Source organism: Ailuropoda melanoleuca, chromosome 10 (assembly GCF_002007445.2).
Source record: "Ailuropoda melanoleuca isolate Jingjing chromosome 10, ASM200744v2, whole genome shotgun sequence".
Classification (NCBI taxonomy): domain Eukaryota; kingdom Metazoa; phylum Chordata; class Mammalia; order Carnivora; family Ursidae; genus Ailuropoda; species Ailuropoda melanoleuca.
Genome location: NC_048227.1, coordinates 48,385,598 through 48,413,542, shown reverse-complemented (window position 1 = coordinate 48,413,542; position 27,945 = coordinate 48,385,598). Strand labels below are relative to the sequence as shown.

At 35.9% G+C, this 27,945-nt stretch overlaps 1 protein-coding gene across 3 annotated transcripts in view; it reads left to right on the top strand.

The window, feature by feature from the left end:
* MMS22L (MMS22 like, DNA repair protein) overlaps positions 1 to 27,945 on the top strand; it is a 125,884-nt gene that overhangs the window by 39,129 nt on the left and 58,810 nt on the right. For all 3 annotated transcript variants that reach the window (XR_004628574.1, XM_034670847.1, XM_002925178.4), the window contains exons 12-14: positions 31 to 150; positions 2,324 to 2,550; positions 4,397 to 4,900. Coding sequence is in view for 2 of the 3 variants with exons in the window: in XM_034670847.1 (XP_034526738.1) it covers positions 31 to 150; positions 2,324 to 2,550; positions 4,397 to 4,900 (851 nt within the window). In the remaining variant the exon portion in view is untranslated. The remainder of the gene's footprint in view (positions 1 to 30; positions 151 to 2,323; positions 2,551 to 4,396; positions 4,901 to 27,945) is intronic.

Sequence of the window (27,945 nt, the reverse complement as noted above, 5' to 3'; positions counted from 1 at the left end):
ACTTTCCCACAGTTTCAGTTTATGTTTTAGGATGGTGTACTAGAAGAACAATTACGAATGCATCTTCACTGTTGTTTGACACTTTGTGACTTCTGGGAGCCAAACATTGCGATTGTCACCATTCTATGGGAATATTATAGTAAGAACCTGGTAAGTAAAGAGAATATGAATTTGTTCCCAGGAATTTGAAGAATCTGTACATATGTAAGGAATGTTTTTATGGTTTAATTATGAATAGTTACCTATAGAGCATTGACATAAGGGAATGAGCATTTGCATCCCGTTTCTCTTAAGAGTGAGAGTAAGCAGGGGCGCCTGGGTGGCATAGCGGTTAAGCGTCTGCCTTCGGCTCAGGGCGTGATCCCAGCGTTATGGGATCGAGCCCCACATCAGGCTCCTCTGCTACGAGCCTGCTGCTTCCTCTCCCACTCCCCCTGCTTGTGTTCCCTCTCTCGCTGGCTGTCTCTATCTCTGTCAAATAAATAAATAAAAATCTTTAAAAAAAATAAAAAAAAAATTAAAAAAAAAAAAGAGTGAGAGTAAGCAAACTGGCCAAAATTGTACCAGAGAGATATCTTTTTTAATCCTCGTTTATTAATATTTTCTAACAATTACTGATTGCAACGCATTGAACAGTTAATACTATCCTGAATGAGACACAGTCTTGGCATTTGAGTTGCTTATAGGCTAGTGAACAGATATACATTGTGGCGGGGGGGAGTTATAGTACTGTGGACTGCCAAAGGACAGGAGTATCGGACCCAGTGTATTGACTCGTGGAAGACTTTAGGACATTGGAATTTTTTAACTGAGGATGCATGGAATTTACAAATACAGAAGAAAAGAGCATTCAGACAAAAGGAACATTATGAACAAATGTATGAACGTGTAAAGACATGATCTTTTCCTACCATGTTAAATAGTTCTGAATGATAGGTTTGAGGTGACTATGGAGAGAGACAGCAGATAGGGAAAGTAGGTAGACAGGGTAGTCAGTGGCTAGATTACGTGCATGCTGAGTTATGATTTATTCTGGAGACCTTGGATACCAGGGTTGTGACATTTTAGGTATGTGTGTGAGAAAGTTTTTTCTGAAAATGGTATAAAGGAATCGGGTGCCATTTAGTAGTCCAGTGTAAAAACATATCCTGTTAATAAGGTGAGTGAGTAAAGTAAAGTTTAGAAAGGAGAAGATAAATTAGGAAAATAAAAATTTTAAAGATAGATTTATAGAATTTTAGTTACCTTCTATGTGTGGAGAGAAGAGAAGATTTGGAATGTTCGGGTTTCTGGGTAAATAGTGAACCCCTCAGTCAAGATAGAAAATGGAAATGGGAGATTACAAGTAAATTACTAGTTTGGGTTTATACATAATGGAGCTTATGAAAAATGAGAAAAATACCTTACTTTAAAACATAATTTCAGGCTGATTGGAGAAATGACCCATTCTAGTTCTGAGGTAATATGTATAATATGAGTGTATAGTGTCTTGTCAGATCTGAAAGCAGGGAATATCAAAATAAGATAGTGTCCTGTCAGAAGGACACAGGATCCAACTTGAAGGAGCTCCCATTGCACCATTGTTGGGTAAATTTGAGCATAAGAAAGAATAATGACTGCTGTGGATTAAAACTTATCAAATATATTTAAATCTTTGAGTATGATGCCTTTAGAAAAGTTACTGTTCCGAAAAAATAAAAAAAAAACCCTCATTATTCTGAAAATTGTAAATAAAGGAAAATATAAACTATATTTTAGAGTAACCAAATTTCTAAGGAGCTAATTGAGAAGTAATGATAGAATTAGAAAATCACTGTTTTGTACACCTGATGAAGTAAGGCATCTCGGCAGTGATCATCAGTGGCTGCTAAAACTGTTCAGTAGAAGTCTGGTGGGGGTCACTCAAATGAATAGATCAGGCTGACAAAATGCTCAATCTTAACATTACAAAAGGAATGACACAACTTATGTCTCTCTTTCCTAAATTGTAATAGGAAGTGCCCAGTACCACCAATGAAAGATTCTTATCAAAAAACTCCACTTGGCATGAATCTGATCAGTCCTCCAGACACAGCTACCAATTTACAGAAAAGATAGGGGGTAAAAGAATACATTACATGACAGTAGGGAGATATAAGCAGCTAAATCCAGATTGGAGAAAATTCTATGCAATAAAACCTGATAAAAAAATAAATGGTATGACATAAATGCTGGGGAAATTAGAGAATAGAAGAGATTAAAGAATTCTTATTTACTTGGACTTAATACTTATTTTGTCATTTATTTATTTATTTATTATTTATTTATTTATTTTTGCTTTTAGAATAGTTCTTTCAGCATCTCTTGGCTTCCTTTGAAAGGCCTTACATATATCATTAAGTCACCCTTGTCAATGCTAGAAATGGTGAAGATCTGCTGTTGTGATAAACAAGATGATGACCTGTATAAATCCAGCAGTAGTTACACCATTTTCCTTTGCATTTTGGCAAAAGCTGTTAAGAAAGCAATGAAGAACAATGGCCCCCATCCTTGGAAACAAATCAAAGGAAGGTATGTGCCATATCTTTCTTTGTCATGAATGTTCACTGTGGAGAAGCATTGCTTACTGTTTGTATTTTTTTAGTTGTGCTTGGAAGTCTTTGTGGTTTATACATTTAAAATGTATTCCTGGGGCGCCTGAGTGGCTCAGTCATTAAGCGTCTGCCTGGGGTCCTAGGATCCTAGGGTCCTAGGATCTAGCCCCACGTTGGGCCCCCTGCTCAGCAGGGAGCCTGCTTCTCCCTCTCCAGCTCCCCCTGCTGTGCTCCCTGTCTCGCTGTCTCTCTCTGTCAAATAAATAAATAAAATCTTTAAAAAAATAAAATAAAATGTATTCCTTAGTGTATACAGGACAACAAAACATGTAGCCTTTTGATCCTGCCAATTTGTAATAGAAAGGAACAAACTTAATATCTATAACTTGTAGAGGATTTTAATTTATTTATCTCATCTGTCCTGAAGATTGAAATTCCATATATTAAATTCAGGGCTATTGAGAATGTTGTTTTTCTTGCCAAAATTAATTGTAATTTTATTATATGATTCAATGCATAAAGTTTATTCAAAATTATAGAAGTAGAAAACATCCCCTTATCATACATTGGCAGGTAGCGGAGTCAACCTATAAAACTTGGTGTTCTTTGAGTCTTAGCAGTCCCATGGGCCCTGCTTCCTTGAATGAAAACTAACCAGAGGATACTACGATGAAATAACTCAATTGTTCTCATTTGGGGAGTATGCCCAGTTTACATTTCTGGCGTAGTCAAATAGACTTTTGGTCATATTCATCTGTTCTCTTTTTTTTTGAGAGTTTTGCTTGTTAAGTGGGTATGAGTTTTAATTGCTTTCCCTGTTCTACTTCATTAGCCCTTTTTCTAGCCCTCTGTGTACCACTTGCTTATGTGATGGGAACTCTTGCAGCAGGGTAAGAATACCTTCATATTGTAGATAGGGACTTCTCACTAAATGAAGTTCCTTTTTGATTCCTGTATACTGCTTGCAAGGTTATGGTGGTAAGAGTAAGACTGTTTTTAGAGTATACTTTTTTTAATGGTAGCTTCTTTGTTAAACCTCCAAAAATAATGCGGTTCAAACGGTAGTTTTTTCTTTGGTTCTGTTTGCCGGTTTGTTTTTGAATCTTAAATCATTTTGTGGAAGACGTGATACTCAGAACTTTATCTAAAACAAATCACTGAAATGTATTCAGTACCAGTTCTATTTATTCCAATTCTGATCCCTTAATTGGTGAGAGAAAAGTACGTCAACTATTAAATTATTTAAACACAGATTTTTAAATGGTTAGTCTTGGACATTTAAACACTAATCATTTTTCTTCATGAGTAGGTAAAAATAATTTTTCCAGCACTTTGAATTGTCCTAGATATAGTTATAGCAAAAGCAGATCTTTGTGAGGAGTAGAGGAAGAAAGAGTTTAAGGAAAAATGTATAAAATTGCCGTGTTAAGATTGCTTTAAAGCAAATCAAATTGTACCTAAAGGAGTATATATTTTTTATTTGTCAATAAAAATTAAGACAGAAGGGTGATTAAGAGTTCTAAAATAACAGGATAAGCCACATACTATATAAAAACAACATTTCTACTGTCCTTTGGGGAAGATCACGCAATCCTTTTATTCAGTCATAGGTAGTTGCTACATCCCTGAGAAATTTGAAGGTATGGGCATTCTGTGAGTCCGTTTTCGAAGTAGAAAAAGGGAGACATGGCAGCATCATAATGAAGAATTAGCTAAATTTAAAGTAATGAGACTGTCATTAGTATTGAATGAAATGTTATTCTAAAAGATGGATATTTGTGAATGAAAGTTTTATACAAGTAATTTTTTTTTATGTTTTGCAGAATATATTCTAAATTCCATCAAAAAAGAATGGAAGAACTGACAGAAGTTGGTCTTCAGAACTTCTTCAGCCTTTTTCTACTGTTAGCAGCTGTCTCAGAGGTGGAAGATGTAGCAAGTCATGTTTTAGACCTCCTAAGTTTCCTCAAGCCTTCGTTTGTAACATCTTCCATCATTTGGAAGGGTCAAATGGCCTTCCTCTTGATGTATACCCAGAAAAATCTGGACATTGGTGTTTTGGCTGAGAAATTTTCAGGTGCTTTCCGAGAGAAAGCAAAGGAATTTTTGGTATCTAAGAATGATGAAATGGGACAAAGACAGACTCTCTGGACACTTCTTTCCATCTATATTGATGGTGTTCAAGAAGTGTTTGAGACTAGCCATTGCTTGTATCCCTCACATGAAAAACTGCTTAATGATGGATTCAGTATGCTTCTGCGAGCTTGTCAAGAATCTGAACTTAGGACAGTACTGAGCTTTCTACAAGCTGTTCTGGCCAGAATCAGGTATGTTTTCCAACAATATACTAATTCATTGATGTGTTTTATGTTATCGTCTATGTTGATTCTATATTAAAGTTTTCCTTTTGACATACTCATGAAATCCAAATGAAGGGAGAGGAGTTGGTTTTACTGTTAGAATAGCATAAATCAGTACTTTTCAACTATTCTTTCAAATAGTAGTTCTTTTAAAAGAAGGCTTATGTGCAAACACGTAAAACTAAATGCAGAGCACCTCCAGTGCAGTGCCAGGATGATACCTCTTCACCCCGCCTTCCCTTCTTGCCTCTCCTAAAAGAGTATTATTATCCAGAGGAATGTTTCAGATATTCTAAGCAAAACCATGAGCTCAAATCTGAGGCGGCTACTAATGAAACATATGCATTTTGTACCCATAAGGAGATTTTGACCACACTGTACCATTAAAACAAATAAAGGTAAGTTTATTTAAATTATTTTGCTGCAGAGTTTTAGCCTCAACTGCTTGAAATACTTCCAGCTGAAACAATTCATTCTGAGATGAAAGTAAGATGGTTCTATTTATAACATCAGTCACCCATATAAAACTTGATGTTTTCAGATCCACTTAAATTATGCAAATGTTAGGATATACTCAGACCCAAATAATAATGGATAAGAATAGTGGTTGTGATATTCATTGCTTTTAAGGAACCTTTCACATAAGTTTTATCTTTGAAGTACATGTTCTTAAGAAGTTAGATACTACCACTCAGTGTAGGTGCTTCTATCACTGAAGAGTTGTGTAAAAGTTATGTGTGGAAATACAATTTTTTTGAAACCATGTCTAAAGTTAATGAAGAGACTGCTTCCCTCTTCCTAAAACCATTTTACAAAAGGTAGTATCTAGTTATCAAAGTTAGTAAGCTTGACAGATTTTTCAAATTTGGGGAATTTATTCATTACTAATTTTAATTATTACTAATTTACTTAATTTGCTTAAGTTGGGCTGTGCATTCTTACTGATTAATCCGTAGGTTTACGCTCCACATTAGGTATTGCGTCGTTTTTAATATTTGACTGCTCCCATCAGTTTCAGTTCTAAAGGTTTAGCCAAAACAATAAATAAATAAAACAAATAAAATAAAAAATTTAAAAATAATAAAAAATAAAGGTTTAGCCAAAGTTCTTGATCAGATAATCATCCCTTTATCCCCCAGTGTGAGCTATATAAAGGCAAGAATTTTAAAGCTCTGAAATTTGGGGGTAGATGGATGGATAAAGTAAATGAATAACCAACATCATTAGAAGAAGCTTCTACAAATTTTGAATCTTCTCCATGAACTACATTTGGTTTTAGTCTGGTAGAGCTTACTGGCACTTTCCCAAGTGCTTAATTCATTTTGTTTGTTTAATTTTTAAATAAATGTTAATAGTATTTCTCCATGTTTCTTGGGCAAAATTAGAAATTTCCATATTCTGGGACCAGTTTTTGCTTGTTTATTTATATTTATCTGAATATGCAAAACAAGAAGGAAGGAGGGACCTGGTCTAAACCATGCTGGTAATTAGGAACTACAGCCCCAAGATTTATGGGCAAAGTGGTAGAAAATAAAGCTGGGTGTGTGGGCATCCTGGGAAGAGGCAGTCATGGAAAACAAATGGCAGAATCCATGTTTTTCTGCCTTTTCCGTTGAAAATGGACATTTCCTTTCAAACACCTTATTTTTATCGCTTCTTACCTAGGGTTTTGTTTTGATTTGTTTTGTGTTTTTTTGGGGGGGGGTTGGGGGTTTTGTTTTGTTTTTGTTTTTAATGATTTTATTTATTTGACACAGAGAGACAACGAGAGAGGGAACACAAGCAAGGGGAGTGGGAGAGGGAGAAGCAGGCTTCCCGCCAAGCAGGGAGCCCGATGCAGGGCTCGATCCCAGGACCGTGGGATCATGACCTGAGCTGAAGGCAGACGCTTAATGGCTGAGCCACCCAGGTGCCCCATGTTTTGTTTTTTTGAAACAAGGCTCCATATCCTACAAACACTATTATAATTTTGAGTGAGAAATTATGGGGAATCTTTTTTGCTGGCTAATTTTTTTTAATTGGAGGTGTTATATATTTTCATGGTTAAAAAATATAAATAAGGTAGGCGACAAGTAAAAGTTCCTTTCCCCACCTTTACTCCTTTATTCTCTAGTTCAGTGGTTCTCAATTAGGAATGAGTTTCTCCCCCAGGGGACATTCAGCAGTGTATGGAGAAGTTTTTGGTTGTAACAACTTAGGGAGTGCTACTGGCATCTACTGTGGCCTATGCCACAAAGAATTATCTGGTCCAACCTCTTTTGTGCTGAGGTTGAAAACATTGCTTTAGGGGTGCCTGGGTGGCTCAGTCAGTTAAGCATCTGGCTCATGATTTTGGCTCCTGTCATTATCTCATGCGTCCTGGGACTAAGCCCTGGTCCTGATCCGTGCTCAGCAGTGTGTAGGCTTGAGAGTCTCTCTGTTCCTCTGCCCCCCGCCACGTGTGTGCGCCTGTGTGTGTGTGCACTGTCTCTCTTTCCCTCTCTCAAAAATAAATAAATCTTTAAAAAAAAATTGCTTGGGGCTCCTGGGTGGCACAGCGGTTGAGCGTCTGCCTTCGGCTCAGGGCGTGATCCCAGCATTCTGGGATCAAGCCCCACATCAGGCTCTTCTGCTGTGAGCCTGCTTCTTCCTCTCCCACTCCCCCTGCTTGTGTTCCCTCTCTCACTGGCTGCCTCTATCTCTGTCGAATAAATAAATAAAATCTTAAAAAAAAAAAAAAACTTTAAAAAAAAATTGCTTTTGTTTTAGTACACAGAAGTACAATGGTTTCTCATAGAATCTTCCAGTTTTTTTTCTCATTTATAGGCTGAAAACAACAGAACAGATCATTTTTGTTCTGCGATTTCTTTTTTTCACTTAATATTTTCTAGGCAGCTTTCCATGTTAGTATATGGAAACCTATCTAATTCTTTTTAATGGCTACTTAACATTTCATTATATGATTGTACCAAACTTTATTTAGCCAACACCCTAATAATGGGAATTTATATTGTTTACCATTTTATGTTATTGTAAACACAGTTTTACTTAACATCTTCATATATGCCTTCTCTGTGTACTTTGGAAGTATAGCTTTAATTTCTAAAAATGAATTGATGTATGTGCATTTAAATGTGGATAGATATTACCAGATTCCCCACCAAAAAAAAATTTGTGCCAGTTTTTGCTCTCCCTGATAGTATTTGAGAAAACCTCCTTTCTCATGTTTAGATTAGTGTATGGAGTATATTTAGAAAATGTACATTCTCAGGTAAGAAATTAAATGCAGAAATTTGTTTAAAGTGTTCACGGAAATGTGGTAATGGGAGAATGGGACTTACTTTGAAAGTTGGAGAGGCTTTAAAAATGGAAATAAAAGTAATAAAGTCAGAATATTTTTTTCTTTCCTATTAATTTATTAAGTTCTTTTTATCCTTAAGCTCCTACCTAAAACTGTTTTGGTCATTCTTCAAAAATGGTAACTAGAAACACAAGAATAACTCTTGTATTCTTAAAAGACGTACAGTTTACAAATACTATCTCATTTACTTCTTCTCCAACCTTGTCATCCCTGTTTAGAGATGAAGAAACAGAAACATGATTTTTTGTGACTTACTAATTTAAGTTTCAGTATCACCACTCAGGCTGTAACCAACCAGAGTTACGTTCTTACAGTATCTTTGAAATAGTTTACAAATAGAAAACTAACCATACCACTATATTTTTTTATAAATCAACAGGCAATTGAATGACATCTGCAAACTGTTAACCTGAAAGTGTTACCGCTATTCGTATATACTTCCATGTGCTTTTACCCTTTATTTTTGCTACTAAAAACAAAGGGTAGTTGCCTTCTGATTACTTTGTTATTTATTTTACAAGTTAACATTTTTTTAGTAAGTCAGCTTCAGTTGGAAAAAATCACAAAGAGGTGTGGAGACAAGTAAATCATGTTTTATTTATAATAGTTTATCTTTGATTTATTATCAGCATCATTTCAATCATCTAAATTTCACTTCTTATAAGAAAAATAATTTTTTGTTCTTTAAAAATTCGATTTAGTAAAAGTCCTTCAGCATTAAAGCCAAAGCTATTTCAGAATGTTGGAAAAATTCTGCTTGCAAATATCTTGTAAAATATAATGCATCTCTGTTAATCATGGGCATCACTAATCAGAAGTATAAAGGTAGGAAGCAAGAGGGCATATTGAAGATTATCTTATATAAGGTAAAAGCAAGTTTACATTTATATTGGAAGTTTCTTTTAACTAGATTTCATATGGGTTTGTAGTTTGCTGTCATCTGGAGCAGGGGCATGGAGTGTGTTATTAGTACTAAGCTATAGGGAAAAAAGGACACCAATTGTTTATGTTGATAACATTTAATTCCTTGCACAAATGTTTAGTTTTAGTTTTGTTTTATACTGTTCAACTCTGGTTAAAAGCAGTTGCTATAAGTGAATGTCTAATCATGTATCATTTCTGTTGTCATAATTATAGAGCATTTTTAACAGAAATATGAGGTCAGTGTGTGAATCAGAATGGTGCAGTACTGTGGGGGGTCTTCATTAATGCTGTCCTCGTGTAGGCATTGCCATCTCCAATTTCTGAAGCTTGCATGTGTGGAGTTAGGTGTAGCCAAAAGCTTTTCTTTAATTATATCCAATTTGCACACAGTTCTTCAATGAGACTGATTACAATATATAATAAGAGGGACTGGGACTTGGATGGTTTTGTTTTGTTTCATCAGTCTTGGGGCTTCCAAGGCAGTTACTGTCAAGACAGACTGGCTGTTAGTTTGGGATCTTTTGGGGAAGAACCCCAGAGATCCTTCAGGATTGTTACCTTAGAAAGAAAGAAGGAAGGGAGGCAGAGAGAGGAAAGAAATACGGGTAAAAGTCCTTCAGATATTTTATGATAGAGATGTGTTCCTAATTTCTTAACCCAAAATCTGGAACTTCTTTGAGGATTTTCTCATAGGAGCCACTTAGGTATGCCATACTACAGTATCACTTAACTATTTCGGATAGTGGATATCCAAAAACATTTGGATAAACATTTCGGATAGTTGATAAAGATTAAAGCATAGGCTTCCTGCCCCCTGCCCCCCCCCCCCGCCTTTTAAGAACAAAGCTAAATTCTTTGAATTTGGATTTAGATAAGGAAGATGGGTTACATAGATTGATTATATTTATTCCTGGCTGTATCCCTTACAAGAAAAAGAATGAAATACTTTACCTTGGCAATCTCTTCTGTTTTCAAATTCAGGTGGGAATAAGGTACCAGTCCTTGCATAAATGTGTGTGCAGGATGTGTGAGTGTGTATGTTGAACTGGGTAATAGTTTTATAACTGTATGACAGAGAAATTATAGGTAGGAAGGAACTAAGATCACTGATTAAAGGGAGAAGTGACTCCCTCTAGGCTGTTAAGAAATAATAACTTCATATGCCACTTTTTGCTAACTGGAGCTGATGGCTCACCAGAGCATTCTTTATTGCTGATTAAGTAGCATTATGAAAATACTGACTTGGTTATGTTAACTAAATGCCTCCGTGCTTAAAACTTCGAATGTCAAACAGTTTTAGCAGTCATCTTTAACATTTCACATTACCTTTCCGGAATCACATTTCTAGTTCTTACTTGCTGTTATTTGAGGTTAATATAAAAATGGCAGCTTTCATTTGTGGAGTTAGGTGTAGCCAAAAGCTTTTCTTTAATTATATCCATTCATGCTGCTATAGTTAAGGGTCTGTCAGCATTTCCATTATAAACCTCCATTTTCAGGGTTTTATAACACAGCTATGAAAATTAGCTCTGGGCAAAAACTTGACATACAAGGCCTCATGAGATTCTCCCTCCTCCCATCCCCCTTTTTCATTTTTACTGAAGTAAGGGTGAGTGATTTTAAAATGCCTTTTGGCATCTGCAAATATCATTTGGAGTTTAAAAAGAAACAATAAATTTTCAGGCTTTGTACCTGTTTGTTCTACCACTTAAGGGAGGTTGTGGACTTATGAATTTAAGCCAAATGGATATTGATCAACTGACATCCTATTTTGTATTAAACAAGAGCCTGGTTTCAAAGAAGTCTAAAAGGCAGTTGAAAACTTGCCTAAAATGTTAGATATTGAGACTATGAAATAATTCAGAAGGAATGATTGGCTTCTGATATTCTATGTGCTGAAGTACAACTCCTTAAAAGATTGAGACTCTTTTTTCCTGGCTCCAAAATACATTTTGAAAATACATGCATTTTTAAATCCCTCATCCAATGAGCATAAAAGTTCATCCATTTATTATATATCAGTTTTGACATTGGGATGGGGTGTGTGTGTGTGTGCGTGTGCATGCACAGAACTGTGTTTATTATTCCCTGCAAATATTCTTCTTCCTTAATAGTTCTAGTTATTTTAACTTCTATTAGTGTGGTAACATTTATACTAAACAAAATTTTTTTTAAATCTTCAGGGAGAGAATTGAGGGTTTTCTAAGTAAGGAAGGAGGTAGTATGAAAGGACATGTTCTCATGAGGGACTGCTTTATGCTAAAAACTTGGCGTGATTTTTCAGGAAAAACAAAGGATGCTTTTGACAGCATGCAGGCCTTTTCCTCCTTTTGTTATTGGGTGTTCTAGTTGTATGAATGGCTTAAGCTTGTATATATGATTTGATGGGAATTTGATTTGATGCAAATTTTTGGCAGTGTTCTAATAATTTGGGAGAGGGAGCACATGAGTATGTTTCATGGACACCTCTATTTCCAGTTTTTGTTTGAGAAATCAAGTGGTTACGTTGCTCACTAAAAGTGATCCATCTACCAGTTTTGGTTGCTTCAGAGAAAGCATAAGCATCTCTAAGGGAAAATAGTGTAAATGTTAGTGTTTTGAGAATATATAAAATGTTAAAGATTTCTTTGTGTTAAGTATTTTATTTCTCTTTCAACTGTGAATTTACATGTATACTATGAATTATTATTTTGACCTTATTTACTGTTTACTAGGTTTGAATTTTGCAAAACATGTTTACTATAGCCTTTCCATATTACATATTTTATAATTTCATGCAGTTATATAAACTACTCACTTTATTAACTTGGAAATGTTTGTGCACCTTTTTTTGTATTTTGCTAAAACATAGATTTTCTACTTAATTTTTCATATATAGGAATTAATATTTGGGTCATTTAGTTTCCAACTAGTTCTGTTACATACACATGAATTCTCCTATGTAAGTATAAAATAATTCTTTTAAAATATTTTAAGGGAAAACTTATGTGTCCAGATCTCTCATTTTTGGTAGGATGAGGATAATAGCATGTATTTTACTATATTTTTTTTGAGGATTAATGCAATGATGTATATGAAGTTGTTGGTACAGTGCCTGGCATAGGAGTAAGTGTTCAGTAAATGTTAGAAGTTGCTATTGTCATTACAATTATTTTCAAAAGAACCCATAATCATTTCTTTGTGCCACAGTTTAAGCCTGGCAACCTCAATAGACGTGTGTGTGTGTGTATGTATGCTTGTCTTGGATAGTTCTTTTTTTTTTTTTTAATCTTTTTTTTTTTTTAATTTTATTTTATTATATTATGTTAATCACCATACAGTACATCCCCAGATTTCTTGGATAGTTCTTAACTCATTCCTAATATTGTACTCTTAACATAGTGGCTATTCAGTAAATGCTTTTAGATGTGTGAATGAATCAGATTGTTTAAAAACAAAGTTCAGATTATAGGGAACAAAAACATTGCCCCACAATTTTAGAGCTGTTGGAAATTGTGACCTATATGTCTGAGATGCTAAGGAGCTGCTGTAGAAAAAGAAAAGTAATTTTTTAAGGTAGAAATGTGGCATATGTCTTTCTTTTCTCTATATACCCAGTTGATTGAATTTTTATAACGTTTTCTTTGGAGGATCTCTTTTATATCATTCCTTCTTTATTCTCACTACCATTTCCTCCATTTTTAGAACATTGTTAATGTTTGCCTACTCTCCCTGCCTCCGGTGCCTTCCCTCTTCAGACCATCTTTTTTTTTTTTTTTTTTTTGTAAACAACTTTTTTGAGATACATTACTTATATAATTCACTTATTGGCCAGCTTTATTGAGATATAATTCACATGCCAGACAATTAATGGTTTTAGTATATTCATAGAGTTGTACAGTAATCACCATAGTTTTAGAACAGTTTGTCACCTCAAAAGGAAATGCTATACCCATTAGCATTAACTCTCCATTTTTCCCTACCCAACCCCCATCTCTAGCAACCATTAATCTACTGTATGTCTGTATAGATTTGCTTATTCTAGACCTTTCATATAAATGGAACCATCCAACATGTTGTCTTTTGTGATGAGTTTCTTTCACTTAGAGTAATGATTTTAAGGTATATCCATATTGTCACATGTATCAGTACTGTATTCCCCAAATAATCCATTGTACCCACATTTATTTACTCATTCATCTGTTGATGGACATTGGGTTATTCCCACTTTTTGATTGTTATGGATAATGTTGCTATGAACACTCATGTATAAGTTTTTGTGTGGACATGTTTTTATTTCTCTTGGGTATATACTTAGGAGTAAAATTGCTGAGTACTATGGTAACTCTGTTAAACCTTTTGAGGAAATACTGAACTGTTTTCCAGTGTACCATTTTGCATTCCTTCCTATAGATTTTAAGGACTGAAATTTGTCCACATCTGCACCAACACTTGTTGCTAAGTGGCTTTCTGACCAAAGTAATCTTAGTGGTTGTAAGGTAGTATCTCGTTGTGGTTTTGATTTGTGTTTCTGGTAGCTAATGATGTTGATTATGTATTTTTCATGTGCTTATTGATCATGAGCCTATTAACTAGTATGTCTTCTTTGGAGAAATGTCTATTTGGATCCTCTGCCCATTTTTTTTTTTTTTAAAGATTTTATTTATTTATTCGACAGACATAGAGACAGTCAGCGAGAGAGGGAACACAAACAGGGGGAGTGGGAGAGGAAGAAGCAGGCTCAGAGTGGAAGAGCCTGATGTGGGGCTCGATCCCACAACGCCGGGATCACGCCCTGAGCCGAAGGCAGACGCTTAACCGCTGTGCCACCCAGGCGCCCCCCTCTGCCCATTTTTAAATTGGGTTGTCTTTTTGTTAGTTAACTGTGAAGAATTCTTAATATGTTCTAGATACAAGCCCTTCATCAGATATATGGCTTGCAAATATTTTCTTCCATTCTTAATGTTGTCCTTTGCAGCATTAATCTTTTTTTATTTTAGTGAAGTAGTATTCATTTATTTTTCTTTATGTTGCTTGTGCTCATCTCATACTCTTTTCCACATTTATCTTAGGGAACAAGTCTACTTATATCCTTCTGTGTTTTAGCACCGTTAGTGACTACATCCTGATGAACACAGAAAACTTCACATTCCTTATCATGGTCTTCAGAGTTTTCCACAGGCTGGCTTTCCTATATTTGCACCTTTTTCTTGTGATTCCCCTTTACGTCAGTCAGGTGGAACTACTAATTCTGAAGAAATCTCCAAATCTTTCTTACCTGTGTTTATATTTTCCTGTCAGAACCAGTTGAGGTTTCAGGCCAGAACATGGCCAGGACAGTAGAGCCAGATCTCAGGACTGAATAAGCTGAAGTGAGGTGATAAACAATGATAAGGAAAGGGTTGAATCCAGGGAATGAAAGGAATTGTCAAGATCAGAAGTCAGAAATGGTTGGTGCTGGTCACAGTACGCGTTTGAGGTGGAGCAGCAGAGTACAGGAAAAGAAAAACAAAATAAATGATTTATTTAGAGGGATTTGGGGGAAGGGAAAGGTGGTTTCAGAAGTTATTAGTAAGTGGCTCAGAACTACAGATGGAATCAGAAAGCATCATACATGAGCATCACATATGGGAGAAGTCAGAAGTTCAGGCAGTAGTAGACAGTTCTACAACAACAAGTTGTACTTTGCTGCTGCTCTTAAAAATATATATATATATTTATTTATTTAAGTGATCTTCTGCACCCAATGTGGGGCTTGAATTCATGACCCCAAGATCAAGAGTCACGTGCTCTACCAGCTGAGACAGCCAGGTGCCCCTGTGCTTTTCTGCTTCCTAAGGAAGCTCCAGTAGTGTCTGCGAGTTGCTACTGTTGTTGCAGCACAGTGTGAAAAGCAAGGTCTTTAGGGTCAGTAAACCTGAGTTCAGATCACCCCTCCTCCACTTACCAACCGTGCAAACTTAGGAAATTTTAGGAAGTTACTTAACCTCTTGTGAACTTCATCTGTGTCTTTGCGAAATAATACTCACATTATAGGATTTCTGTGAACATTTGCTTAGATCTCTGCTGTCCATACACTCTAACTTTATGTGACAATTTAAGTCAGTGAATATAATATGAAGAATTCAGCTCCTCCATCACACTAAGAGGTCACACTAGCAAGTCCTCAGTAGCTATATGTAGTTAGCGGCTACTGCAGTGGACGGAAGAAGGCATTGTGGACAGCGCTGACTTCTATGCTGCACCTATTCAGAACATGGGCCATAATAATCTCTCAGTACATGTTTGTTTTCTTTATTTACTTTTTCTTTTTTGTGTGTGAACTGTATCATCCTTACCCACAAGTTTCTCTTGAAAAACGTGTGCTTGTCCATGTGTCCCTCATCTTGAATAATTTCTTTCCTCTTTGAACCTCCTTAACATTTTATCTCTAATATCCTTTAGTGCTTTCTACCTTGTGCTATAATTATTTTTAACAGAGGATACATATTCATTAAACAAATTATTTACTCAAAAAATCTAACTAATGTTTATGAGTGCCTGTTATAGTAGCAGACATTATTACAGGCACTTGGGGTACATCAGTAAATGACTTAAATGGACATGAACGGCAGCAAGTACTCATGTATTTATTACGTGAAAGACAGACTGTGAGAATAGAGAGAAAGGTACTTGGGGAAGTGTTTATGGAAACCATTTTTTTTTTACCCTTTCATATTTTACTATTTTAGTCATTCAGCATTATTTGATAATGATTTATACTTGTCCCCAACTTTTACTTGCTTATCTAAAATTCTTGCCAGTATCCATTTGAAAGTAGACAACAGTAAGTGTGCAGCCAGGCTGTGGATGTAATGCATAGTCTGTATTTCACCTCCATGTTTACTGCTCCCTAAGCACCAGTGGGCAGAAGGGACCCTCCAGGGGGATGACAAGAGTCCATGCTTCTCAGTTAATTGAAAGGCTTTTGGTCTTATTGAAAAATGAAGTTACCGTTTCTACTGTAGCTAAATTTTAGACCATTTTTATTATTTTATTTTGCTAATTCAGTAGTTATCACCGAACTGTTCTCCCACTGAAATATGGAAACAGGTGGTGTAAGTGGGCCTTTGAGGTTTACCTTGCTTTCGAAAATTTTGAGAACTTTGCATTGAGTCTGGGCCCACAGGAACACTTTGAATCTAAAAGTAGATATTATCTGTATTTGGATTCAGTCAGAAGCAAGGTATCTGGAAGAGGAAACTGAAATAATGGAGTGAGGAAATAATCAAAAAATAATCTGTTACAATTCCCCAGGATGGAAGATTCCTGGCTCAAAGGGCCTATTGAGTGACCCCAGCACAACATAAGAAGATAGACTCATAGCAAAGCACATCTGTGTGAAATTCAGAACGCTGGGACAAAGAAAAGGTCCCAAAGTTTCCATGACTTCTTATCTTACCCACCTTTCTTAGTCTTCTATTTTTTGTATTTGCTGTGCCCCTAGTCTTGTAATCTCCAGTTATAGTCTAGGTCAGATTTAATATTTAACCCCAATTACCAAGAATTATAAAATTAAGGAAAAATAAGGGACACCTGGGTGGCTCAAACGGTTAAGCGTCTGCCTTTGGCTCAGGTCATGATCCTGGGGTTCTGGGGTCAAGCCCCATGTAGACTCCCTGCTCAGTGGGGAGACTGCTTTTCCCTCTCCTCTGACCCCCACTTGTGTTCACGCTCTCTCTCTTTCTCTCTAGTGTGCTCTCTCTTTCAAATAAATAAATAAAATCTTTTAAAAAATTAAAGAAAAATAAGGGTTAAATAGAGCTTTATATTAGATTTTTCCCCCAAAAAATTATTTCTACTTTCAAGAAGTAGATGAATGGAGCTTTATGACTTCTTTTCTGATTCATAGTTCTCATAGTGTGGAGTTCTAAAAATCTGTTCTGGGATGAAACAGTAAATCCACCTCTCATAATTAGAAAATGAGGGAAGGTAGAGTGGGAAAGTAACACTGTGAAACAGAAACTGTGATGAAGAACATTGGGATAAAAGAACAAGGACAAAAGAAATACACTCTGTAAAGGAAACATTTCATTCTTTTGAAAGTGGATCGGCTCAGTTGTTTAGGGAATAGAAGTGCCATGATTATTTTCTGTACCAAGCACTGGAACATTTCTCTTTAGCAAATGGTAACAAATCAAAAGATGTTGGGTGAGGCGAAAGCTACTTTCCCCAATCTTACTTATGTCACTATGGTTCCGTGTCTGAACCCCACAGTTCACTATAGATATTTAGACCACCCAGATCTTTGAAGCTTTCGACGAAATTCAGCAATGAGTTTGTAGGAAGACATTGCTACTGTGCTCTTTCGTGGCACCACACAGTGCTCTGTTCTTAAACCAGAAACATGTTATCATAATAAATATATTGAAGACCGGTAAATCCCATTCGTGATAGGTTTGCTAAAGTTAACTCTTTTCCAACTATGGAATGGGTTAAAATAACTGAAATTGTGATTTCAGAAAGTGGACCCAGTCTAAAAAAACTCAGTGAGATAAACTGCTATTGTGGCTTTAGGTTATAAAAGGGAGGTACTCAGAGGAAGTAAGTAATAATTTAAGCATTTACATCCAATAAGCGTAGTACAATAAGCTACTAGACCTGTTTTTTAATGATGTGATGTGTCAGGGAAGGAAAGAAACTGATCTCTTAATTATCCCTTTAATTATTTTTGGATTAATAAGACCTGAGACAGCACTATAAATTGTGGAAAAAGTAGATTTATTGTAGTTCTTAAATATTCTTAGCTATCCTTACCATCTTCTGGTTATTACCCTAAAGTTATTTTCCTTAAGATGTGTTTCTTAGAAAATGTCAGAGTACATTTTTGTTTTATGATATGAATTTACTTTTGCCACCATTTGGACTATAAAGAACAGTTCCTAACCTTTCTCCATCTACCTTGTGGAGAAGGGTGCGTAATTGCTCTGTTTCAAAATTTATTTATATTTTAACAAAATTGGGAACAAATATAAGGAGTGAAACTAGCATTTGGAACTCTTAATTTCAATTGTTTCTTCTTTACCTTACAAGATATATATTTTTCTCTCTTTAGGATATCTCTTGTCACATTTAAGGCTTATTTAAAATGAAAAGAAAGCTGGAGCAATTTTCTTTATTCCATTTCAGTCTCCTAAGGCCTATTTCCCCCTGGTGAGCTCATAGCAACAGGGGGGTTTAAGGGAATTCAGCTTTCTGCAAATTAATGTCTCACATCATGAAAATTCAGGACTTTTTTTTTTTTTTAATCTTGAAAAGTAATACAGTGAGTGCGAGTATTATTTCTTGCCAGCGGGTGGAAGATGAATGATTTTGTCACAGTTTTACTGCTTGATGAGCAGTGTCCTGAGGGTCAGGCTTAAGTCTGTGTCACTATGCTGCTCATTACTCTTGAGCTAAATAAGGGCTGATTGGATCTAAATTGCCTAGCACATGGGCCACAGATGAGCTCAGTGAGCAGGGGATGACCTGCTATTCAGTCTGGGAGTAACCCCGGTGTGCAAATGCAGCATTAGAACACCGTGGGAGAATGAGAGGCTACCGGCTGCTGCCAGCAAAAGAAATCGAAATGTAAAAACTCTTTGATGCTGTGATGTTAGAATTTGAAATGTAGGAAGTGACAGGTTGATGGTACTTATCAGCTTTGGCTGGATTAGAGAACAGTGTCATCTTGCTTATATAATGACAGAAGAATGAAGCCAGCAGCTAACTACTGTGCAGAGTAGAGCCTCTGCAGTTGCCACAGTCAGTCACTGCTGCCTCCTACTGGCAGTTTTCCTGGAAACCAGTAAAGATAGGAAGACAAGAGCCTCCTCTGTAGGCGATTTCCAGGAACTGGGGACTTTTTGGTGGTGAAAAGCTGCCAGTGGTGGAATGCAAAGAAAAGGGTATTTTAGAGCATACTAAGTAGTAAGTTGCTTAAAAAACATCATTATTGGGAAATTGGTTGTTCCAGAATTTTCTAGTTAACCAAGAGTTAATCCATTTATGAAGTGAATCTACCCAGGGCAGGAAACCCCAGTGTACTCTTCCTGGCACAGTGTTCTTTCAGGGGGCCGCAATTGGGCTGGTTGATCTCTCAATTATGTATTTTTATCAATAACAGCACTTTACTAACAACTAATCTTCAAAATCTAACAACAGACTACCAACCACACTGTTGGCACAGTTTGAAAGATACCTGATAAAAATACGAAGTGAAGACCACCCCTGATTATGCAGCTTATGCTGCAAAAATCTCCCCCTTCAGGGTTGAGGAAAAAGGAACAGGTTTCTCCCGTAAGTCAATTTATTTAAAAAAACAAAACCCAGCAAAACCCTATAAGACCTCTTTTGTTTCATTTTATTCCTGCAGTTGTCATTTTTTAAAAAATCAGTATTAGACTACTATATGTTTGTGATATAAAACTTATAGAAAATGCAGGTAAGCTTTTTAAAAGTTACTTATCTCGCCATGCTGAGAGAACTGTTAATATTGTTATATCTGTCCAGATTTTTCCTATTCATGTACATTTTTTTAAACTTAAAATGGAGTTAAATACTGTATAGTGATCTCCTTTTTTCACTTCATGTATCATCGATTGCTTTCCAGATCAGTGACATCCACAACATTATTTTTGGTGGCTTTATAATATTCCATTCTGTGGAATTCCATTACCTGACCATTTCTTACTGGTGAAGATTTATACATTTTGAGTTTTTTTTACCATTAGATACAAAACTGTGATGAACATCCTTTATGTGTGTCTTGGCAGGGTTCTTGGTTATTGCTGTATAAATTGTGTATTGCTCAACTCCATAGGTGCCATTCGCAACATTATATAAATGAGGCTTTGATCTTCATGGACATGTTTGATTATACATGGAAGATATTTTCTTAAATGATTTCATTTAAAATATAAAACCTTAGATATAGTTCTTTTTAAAAAGTTGGGAGCTGTGGTTTAATTATATTCAAGGTTTATACACACACACACACACACACATAATTACACACATCCTACAGAAGGAAATTTTTAACTAGTAGAAAACCTGAAACAAGAAAAACCAACATTTCCCCCCCCCACACCCCATAGAACAAAACTGTAGTTCTGTGTGTTGAAAACATATCGATAGAAAGCTTTTAGAGTTTGGGGTTAAATGAGGTAAAAGGATTAACTTTCATCTCCCAGGATTTAAAAAAAGAATTTTCCTGCATTTGTCAGTGTAGGTTTCCTACTATTTCCTATAAGTGTCCCCCTACGTTGTTTACTATTAAGACCAAATGTAAAACAAAAGTTTTCATTATAAATCTAAAGCATTTGAAGCCCCTAGAGAGAGTTTGTAATGCCTTTTTTTTTAAATTATTAAAATCCATGTATCTTGCAAAGAATATAAATAATACAAAATTGTGTGCTGTGGAAAATAAAAGTCATTCCCTTCCTAACCCTTTCTGCCACAAAGAAACTACTATTAACCCTTCAGAGGACATACTTCTCAGCTGTTAAGCTGTTGCTTCTTCTTTTATGCACACTGCCTCTTTTACCACCTCTTTTAATTTAATTTTGGAAAGATGGGGATTATACCATGGAAATTTCTGCAACTTCAGTTTTTTGATGAAAGAGGTATCAAAGACATCTCTCTGCATACGCTCACACATACATTGTATGAGCCTGCAGAGTATCTTGTTGTATAGTACACCTTACTTTGTTAACCCCAGTGAACATACAGGAACTACACGATTTTAAGTTAGCTTGGCTCTTGTCTCTATCTAATTTTTCCAAGATCCTGTTTGAAAATTTGGGTGGTTCAGTTAATTTAACCAGGGGAGCAAACCTCCATATCAGTTCTTTAATATGTATGAACCATATATGAAATAATTAATATCTTTTGTTTAGAGTAAAAATATTACTGTATTTTTCGAAAGGTTACAGACATGAATTTTAATCCTGCCTTTGCCATTTTCTTTCAGTTTAATCTTCAACAAGTCATGTCATTTCTTTGAACCTCAATTTTTCTAATCTGTAAAATGTGTGTAATAATAGATACTAAAGAGCTGGTTTGAAGAATAAGAGAGATAATATTTATCTCAAGTGTCTACCAGAGTACCTAATAATGATTACTTTTGTTATCATTACCACTTGTCCATCGATTTCATAGAAGTGAAGCGAACGAATGTATATTACAAGTAAGTTTCCCACTCTAAATTAAAATTTTTAAATTCCACTGTCAATCAGCTCAGTGGTATTCTATGAAAAGAATACAACTTATACTTGCAATAAAAGCATACATTACTTTCTTAGTCACGTTTCTCCCCCACATACACCTTTTTTTCTTATGACCTAAAGAATGTAGGCTGTATTGAATCTGTGCCTGTGCAAGAAGCAGAAATGGCTGCCTATTTCTGTCAGTACGCCTTTACTGAGTGTCCAGCAAGTACCTGCTAGGACCGACTTTGTGCTGGTGTGGGGGGAAAATAGAGATGCATAAAATCAGACCATTGCCCTCAAGTGCCCTACGGTATAGTGAGGCAGATATACAAACAAACACACTGTCATCAACAGACAACTGTTGAAGAGTCTGTTTTGAGAACTCTTCTACATCACTTACAGAATTTTGTGTGAGGGGCGCCTGGGTGGCACAGCGGTTAAGCGTCTGCCTTCGGCCCAGGGCGTGATCCCGGCATTATGGGATCGAGCCCCACATCAGGCTCCTCCGCTATGAGCCTGCTTCTTCCTCTCCCACTCCCTGCCTGTGTTCCCTCTCTCGCTGGCTGTCTCTATCTCTGTCGAATAAATAAATAAAATCTTTAAAAAAAAAAAAGAATTTTGTGTGACATTGCCCTATATGAAATAAAGTGTATGGCATAAGTCATTTACACACTTTGCCACGTCGCTGATTGGAGGCAGATATATTAGAAGGGAGATAAGTCTTTAGTAGCTTGTGCTTATGTAGATAGCAGTTAAAAAGTTTTTAAAGTTGTTTTTGACATCTTTAATCTATTTCTGCTATCAATAATAAAAATAATAACTTAGCCACTTATAAACGTACGTAAGGCCTTTAGTGATTTGTTAATTACAGCATTATATCATTGATGTATTTTTCTACATTTCTTTCTCCTGACATCTATTTTTCTTCTGTTCCCATTCTCTGAAACCTTAATGTTCCTTTTTCCCCCCTCACTTTTTTTTGTGCCCTAAAATATAAACCTGTGAGCTTCTGAGGACAGTGTACTTTGATAATTTAACATGACAAAATAGAATCCAAAACCAACATGTAGTATTGCACTGTACCTTTTTAAAAGTTTACATAAAAATCATTGTACCAGAGATGCTACACACAGCTGTGCCTCCTGCTTTTTTTTGTTTTAGTTTTATGCTCTTGAGATATACTGCCACAGAACATGTGCTTCAGGGAAATGAAGGATTTAGCCAAGAACAATAAATATTTTGGGCTCAGGAAATGGAGAATTCAGCACAGAATAGTGAAGGTACAGAAGACAGTCATACACCTGGGCCAGGCAACCACCTTTCCAGACTGAAATAGAATGATGACGAGCTGTGGGAAGAAGGCCTCAAGGAAAAAGTACAGAAAGAAAAATTATTTTTATGGTTCCGGAGGAGAGTAAAGCAATTTCATTATAAAATGACTTTTTCCTTGAAGAGGCTACAACCCCGAATGGAAATTGTTCTAATGACCTCTCATCTCTCACTAAGTAAACTTGTTTGTCTTTTAATATTAATTTGCCATAGCAAATTATATGTGAAACATACCAACTTTATGAACATCATATATGTTTCAAATATATTGAAACTTGCAATTTACATTTCTATTTGGATGTCTAGAAGTTGTAAGAGCTTTATGTATGTAAGTGCCATAATCTTTAAAACAATGTTACGTATGTACATGTATACATACACACACAGTTAACAGTTGGTTTTAGTTAGTTTAGTGTTTTTCGGGGTTTTTTTTGTTTGTTTGTTTCCTAGGAGGAATCCCAATGTAATTCAGCAGACATTTTTTTTTATTAATACTTTCTGTGTCTCAGGACTGTCCTAGTAAGTGTGTAAATGAAAATGTATCCTGCACTTATAGAACATATGATGTAGACTCCAAATTTTTATATTTCTGCATTCATTCTTTTCTAAATTCTGAAAGGCCTGGATTATTAATTTGATTCGATGTATGTATGTAATTTCTTATATTCTGAAGGCCATTCATGTAGAATGGTAAGTGGTCTCCAAAATACAAGAAATTCCACATCTTGGGTCAAACTAATGGTCCAGCCTTTTCAGAATTACATTACAGTGGAGGTTTTGTGATAAGATATAATCGTATCTAATTTCCCAGAAGGCAAGTGCATTTTGCCTATTTTAGAGATATTAAACATGGTTCAATCTTTCCATTATTTCCTTATGGACTGTTACAGTCATTTCTTATCTTTTGGGATGCTATTCTGCATTTACCATTTAGCATAATACTACTATTAGGCACTAGGAACTCATTTCATTTAAATATATAAACTTTTTAAAACTTTGGGCAGATGGTGTCTTAGTCTGTTCAGGCTGCCATAACAAAATACTACAGACTGATTGGGTCACTTAAACAACAGAAATTTGTTCTCTCACATTCTGAAGTTTGAGGTTGAGGTGCCAGCATGGTTGATAATCTAGTGAAAGCTCCGTTCCTAGCTTGCAGAGGGCTGCCTTCTCCCTGTGTGCTCACATGACCTTTCTTTGTGCCTGCATGGGGGAAAGGAGGCACTTTGGTGTCCTGGAAGGACCTTAATCCTATTGTATCAGGGCCCCACCCTTATGACATGTTTTAACCATAATTCCTTAGAGTCTTTTTTTTTTAAATTTTTTATTATGTTGTGTTAGTCACCATACAGTACATCATTAGTTTCTGATGTAGTGTTCCATGATTCATTGTTTGCATATAACACCCAGTGCTCCATGCAATACGTGCCCTCCTTAATACCCATCACCAGCCCAGCCCAATCCCTCACTCCCCTCCCCTCTCCTTATAGTCTTCATATGGCTATACTGGGGGTTAGGGCTTCAACATATGACATTGGGGCCAATTCAGTTCAGTCCATAGCAGATAGATTTATTTATTCCCATTGGAATAATGACCAGGGGCGGGGGCAAAGAAGTCAGATTAAATTTTCATATATCTTTTCTCTTTTTATCTTTTATGCTTTTGGAATCACTGAAGTTAGAGAATCTATTCACTGGTTTCTTTCAGTTCTTCTATTTATGTTAAATACAAAGGTTCAAAGTTAAGGAAATAGGTTAAAATTGCTACATGGTTATGTTAGCCTATAATCTTGCATATTAAGTATGTTTTACATTTATTTTAGGAGAGACCGCTCGTTAAAGAATAAACTAAATTTATATGAAGAAGCAAATTGAAGTTGGATGTGGTTTGATTGAAGATCTTTTGGTGCCTAAGTCAACCCTAAAACCTTTGGGACCTCAGCCTGGCCCTCTTTTTTGGTTCTTTTATCTGAAGGATATAGGATTGGCTTAGATTACCTCAGTGCTTCTAATTTTGTCTTTAGAATTAGAATGCTCTGATATTTTGAGGTAAATTTGCTTTTCTTTTTAAAGTTGATAAATGAAATGGGAATATGATTTACATAGCCAGAATGATAAAACTAAATTTTATTTAATTAGCTTTATTTTGTCTTTTACTTATGCTTCTTCCCATTTTTTGTAGCATGCACAAAGTAAAAAATACAAAACAGAATAACATGAAGGGAAGACTATTCTTAAGCACCAGCTTACAGTACTGCAAATACCCATTATTTTGACTTTGGCCAGTAGTTGGAGATTTTTAGTTATACCTTAAAAGAAATGATTCTGTCAGTAAATGTTGAGGTGGCTACTTTGTGCATGATATTTTTTAGAAAGAGCTATAAAAATTAAGTCATAGTTCAGCATATTTGGTGAGGGCTTCTTGTATATCGGGGACAGTTTGAGTTCTCATTTTCCAATGCTTTCATGGGGAAAAAAGATTTGAAGAATTACAAATAAATTGTAACTAAGCAGGTTGAATAGGTGAAGGGTAGATGAATAAACAGGCAAACATTTTTTTTTAAAGATTTTATTTATTTATTCAACAGATATAGAGACAGCCAGCGAGAGAGGGAACACAAGCAGGGGGAGTGGGAGAGGAAGAAGCAGGCTCACAGCAGAAGAGCCTGATGTGGGGCTCGATCCCATAACGACGGGATCACGCCCTGAGCCAAAGGCAGACACTTAACCGCTGTGCCACCCAGGTGCCCCCAGGCAAACATTTTTGTTGCTTATATGGACTTGCCCTTTTACCCACTGTAGGTAGGACAGGAGAGAGAGACCAGATTTTCTCTAGTTGGATATACATAATACTGCACACAATAAAAAGTAAAAAAAAAAAAAAAAAAAAAATTAAAGGGACATTGCAGTAATTCAGTTAATGGAACATTCACTAACTTTTATTGAGCTGTACTAGTGCAAAATACTTTTGTGCAAAAAAACATGGAGACTATTCTTCAGGAAATTATTTTTTAGTAAGCAATTCATGTATATAACTACAGTGTCATTCAAAGTTAAAATAAGTAATAAATGCTATATTATAGTAATTCATAATCAGTAAAAGAGAGAAGGAAGAAAATGGATGGAATGGGAGGATTAGGAAAGATATTTTGAAATAGGTGGCATTTGAACTGGGAATTGAAGGAGAAGTAGAATTTATACTTGTAAAAAGGAAGTATAGCAAAGACCTCTTGATAGAGGTGGGATATAAAATTGACAATTATATAACTCAACAGAGGGAAGGGAGAAAAAATGCTACAATGGAGAGTGATCTGAGAACTGGAAATTGGAGTGAGTTCAATGTGTTTTGGAACCGATGAAGAAACTAGTCTGATAAAAGAGTAGGGTATAGCTTTAGCAGAAAGATGACCAGATTATGACGGGCTTTGAAATTCGGGCAAGAGTATAGACCTGGCTGAGGAGGAAATCAGGGTCTAGTTTTAAATAGAGGGACACCACCAGAGCAGCTTTTGAAATACTGCTCTTCTCCCTCTACTGAATCCTAAGCTTCTTAAGCAAAAGATCTTATCTGGTCCTGTCCTCAATCCCCCTGCCTGAAATATTCCTTGATTCTTCCTCTGTCTGGAAAGGTGTAAATGAAATAAGCAGTTTCCCCTGTGAAGTTTTCCAGGTCCCCAGGTGGAGCAAGGGGCTTCCTCCCTTGCACACTTTGAACAGACTTGTATCACCCAGACCATTTATCACTTGAAACGTCATCATCTGTCTTTTTCCTTCTCCTTCACTAAAATAGTCTTCGAGGGCAGGGAATTTGTCTTCGTATTTTTATCTTCAGCACTACATATCCCGCTAAAGTGCCTGACATACAGTGTTGCTTAGTAAGTTTTTGTTAAATGAATGATAATTACATAAATGGTTCTCGCAGTAATATGCAAACTTAGACAAAGAAACTAGGTACAAAGCCACTGTGGTTAAAAAAAAAAAAAAAAAGACCAGTGATACGAAACTATATTTTAAAAACTAAAAATAATCCAAGAAAATACAATGTGATAGGAAAGTGCATTAGTTTTGAAGTTTTGAAGTCAGGACTGACTGACAGAAGGAATAAAGGAGAGGGATCATCTGATGACCCAGGCTGGTGCTGTATAGTCAGGCAATAATATTTAAGCAATTTTGAGCAATTATGGGCATTTCATGTTTGTTTGGATGTTTCCAGACATAAAATTTTCATTAATACTATGATCTAGGATTTCTGGCATTGGTGCTATTGACCTTATTACCCTAAAGATGTCAAAAAAAAACTTCAGTTTCATATTATTCTGTTTGCTGTTTCAGCCAATAAATGCAGAAGTTGGTAACTTTCCACAACTTTCATATACCTGTACAGTTCTGTTCCTTGTGTAATGTGGTTATGCAGTTTCAGAGGGGATAGTCCATATGTGAGGCCTACCTCCTAATTTTGGTACTCCTTAAGTCAGCTGTGTATCTGTTGTCTCTTCAAGGAAAGAAGGTCCTGTTTGTCTCTGTGCAGGATTAATTAAGCAGAGGGCAGTGTTTGGTACACAGAGATCTGACTGAGAATCTCTCTGTGATTGGAAGACTGGCGTAAGCACTCTATTGCCCCAGTCAAAAGAGGGTAGAGAGGGAACTCAAGTGAGCCCTTACTTTATAGCTTCTGAGATTACCCTTTTGAAATAGGACAGTGACCTTTAACAGATGGTTACAGTTGTGTGAGAATTTATCTTTTGTAGTTAGTACTTTTCTTCTTAAATGTAGATAGTTGTAATGAAGTTATGTTTCCAGGCTATAAATGCATCTTAATTTCTATGACTTATATGTATTATACATTTAAGTATAACACACCGCATTAGACTGGCGACCTTCATTACGTAGTTCATATGCAAACATAATTGTCCAGTGGAGTACTTGATACGTTTAATGATCACTCTCTCAATCCAGAAGTGATATGTCGCCAAAGCACACTAATCAGAAGCAAACTTGATATAATCATCTGCTCTGCTACAATTTACTTACGACTCTGAAAAATTCAATTATAGAAAGATGAATGGAACATTTTTTCTTATATTTCTGAAGGAGTTTGTCACAGCTTTTCTTACCTGTATGTTTAAAATAGAGAATTTCCCAGATGCCTGGGTGGCTCAGTCAGTTGAGCATCTGACTCTTGGTTTTGGCTCAGGTCGTGATCTCAGGATCTT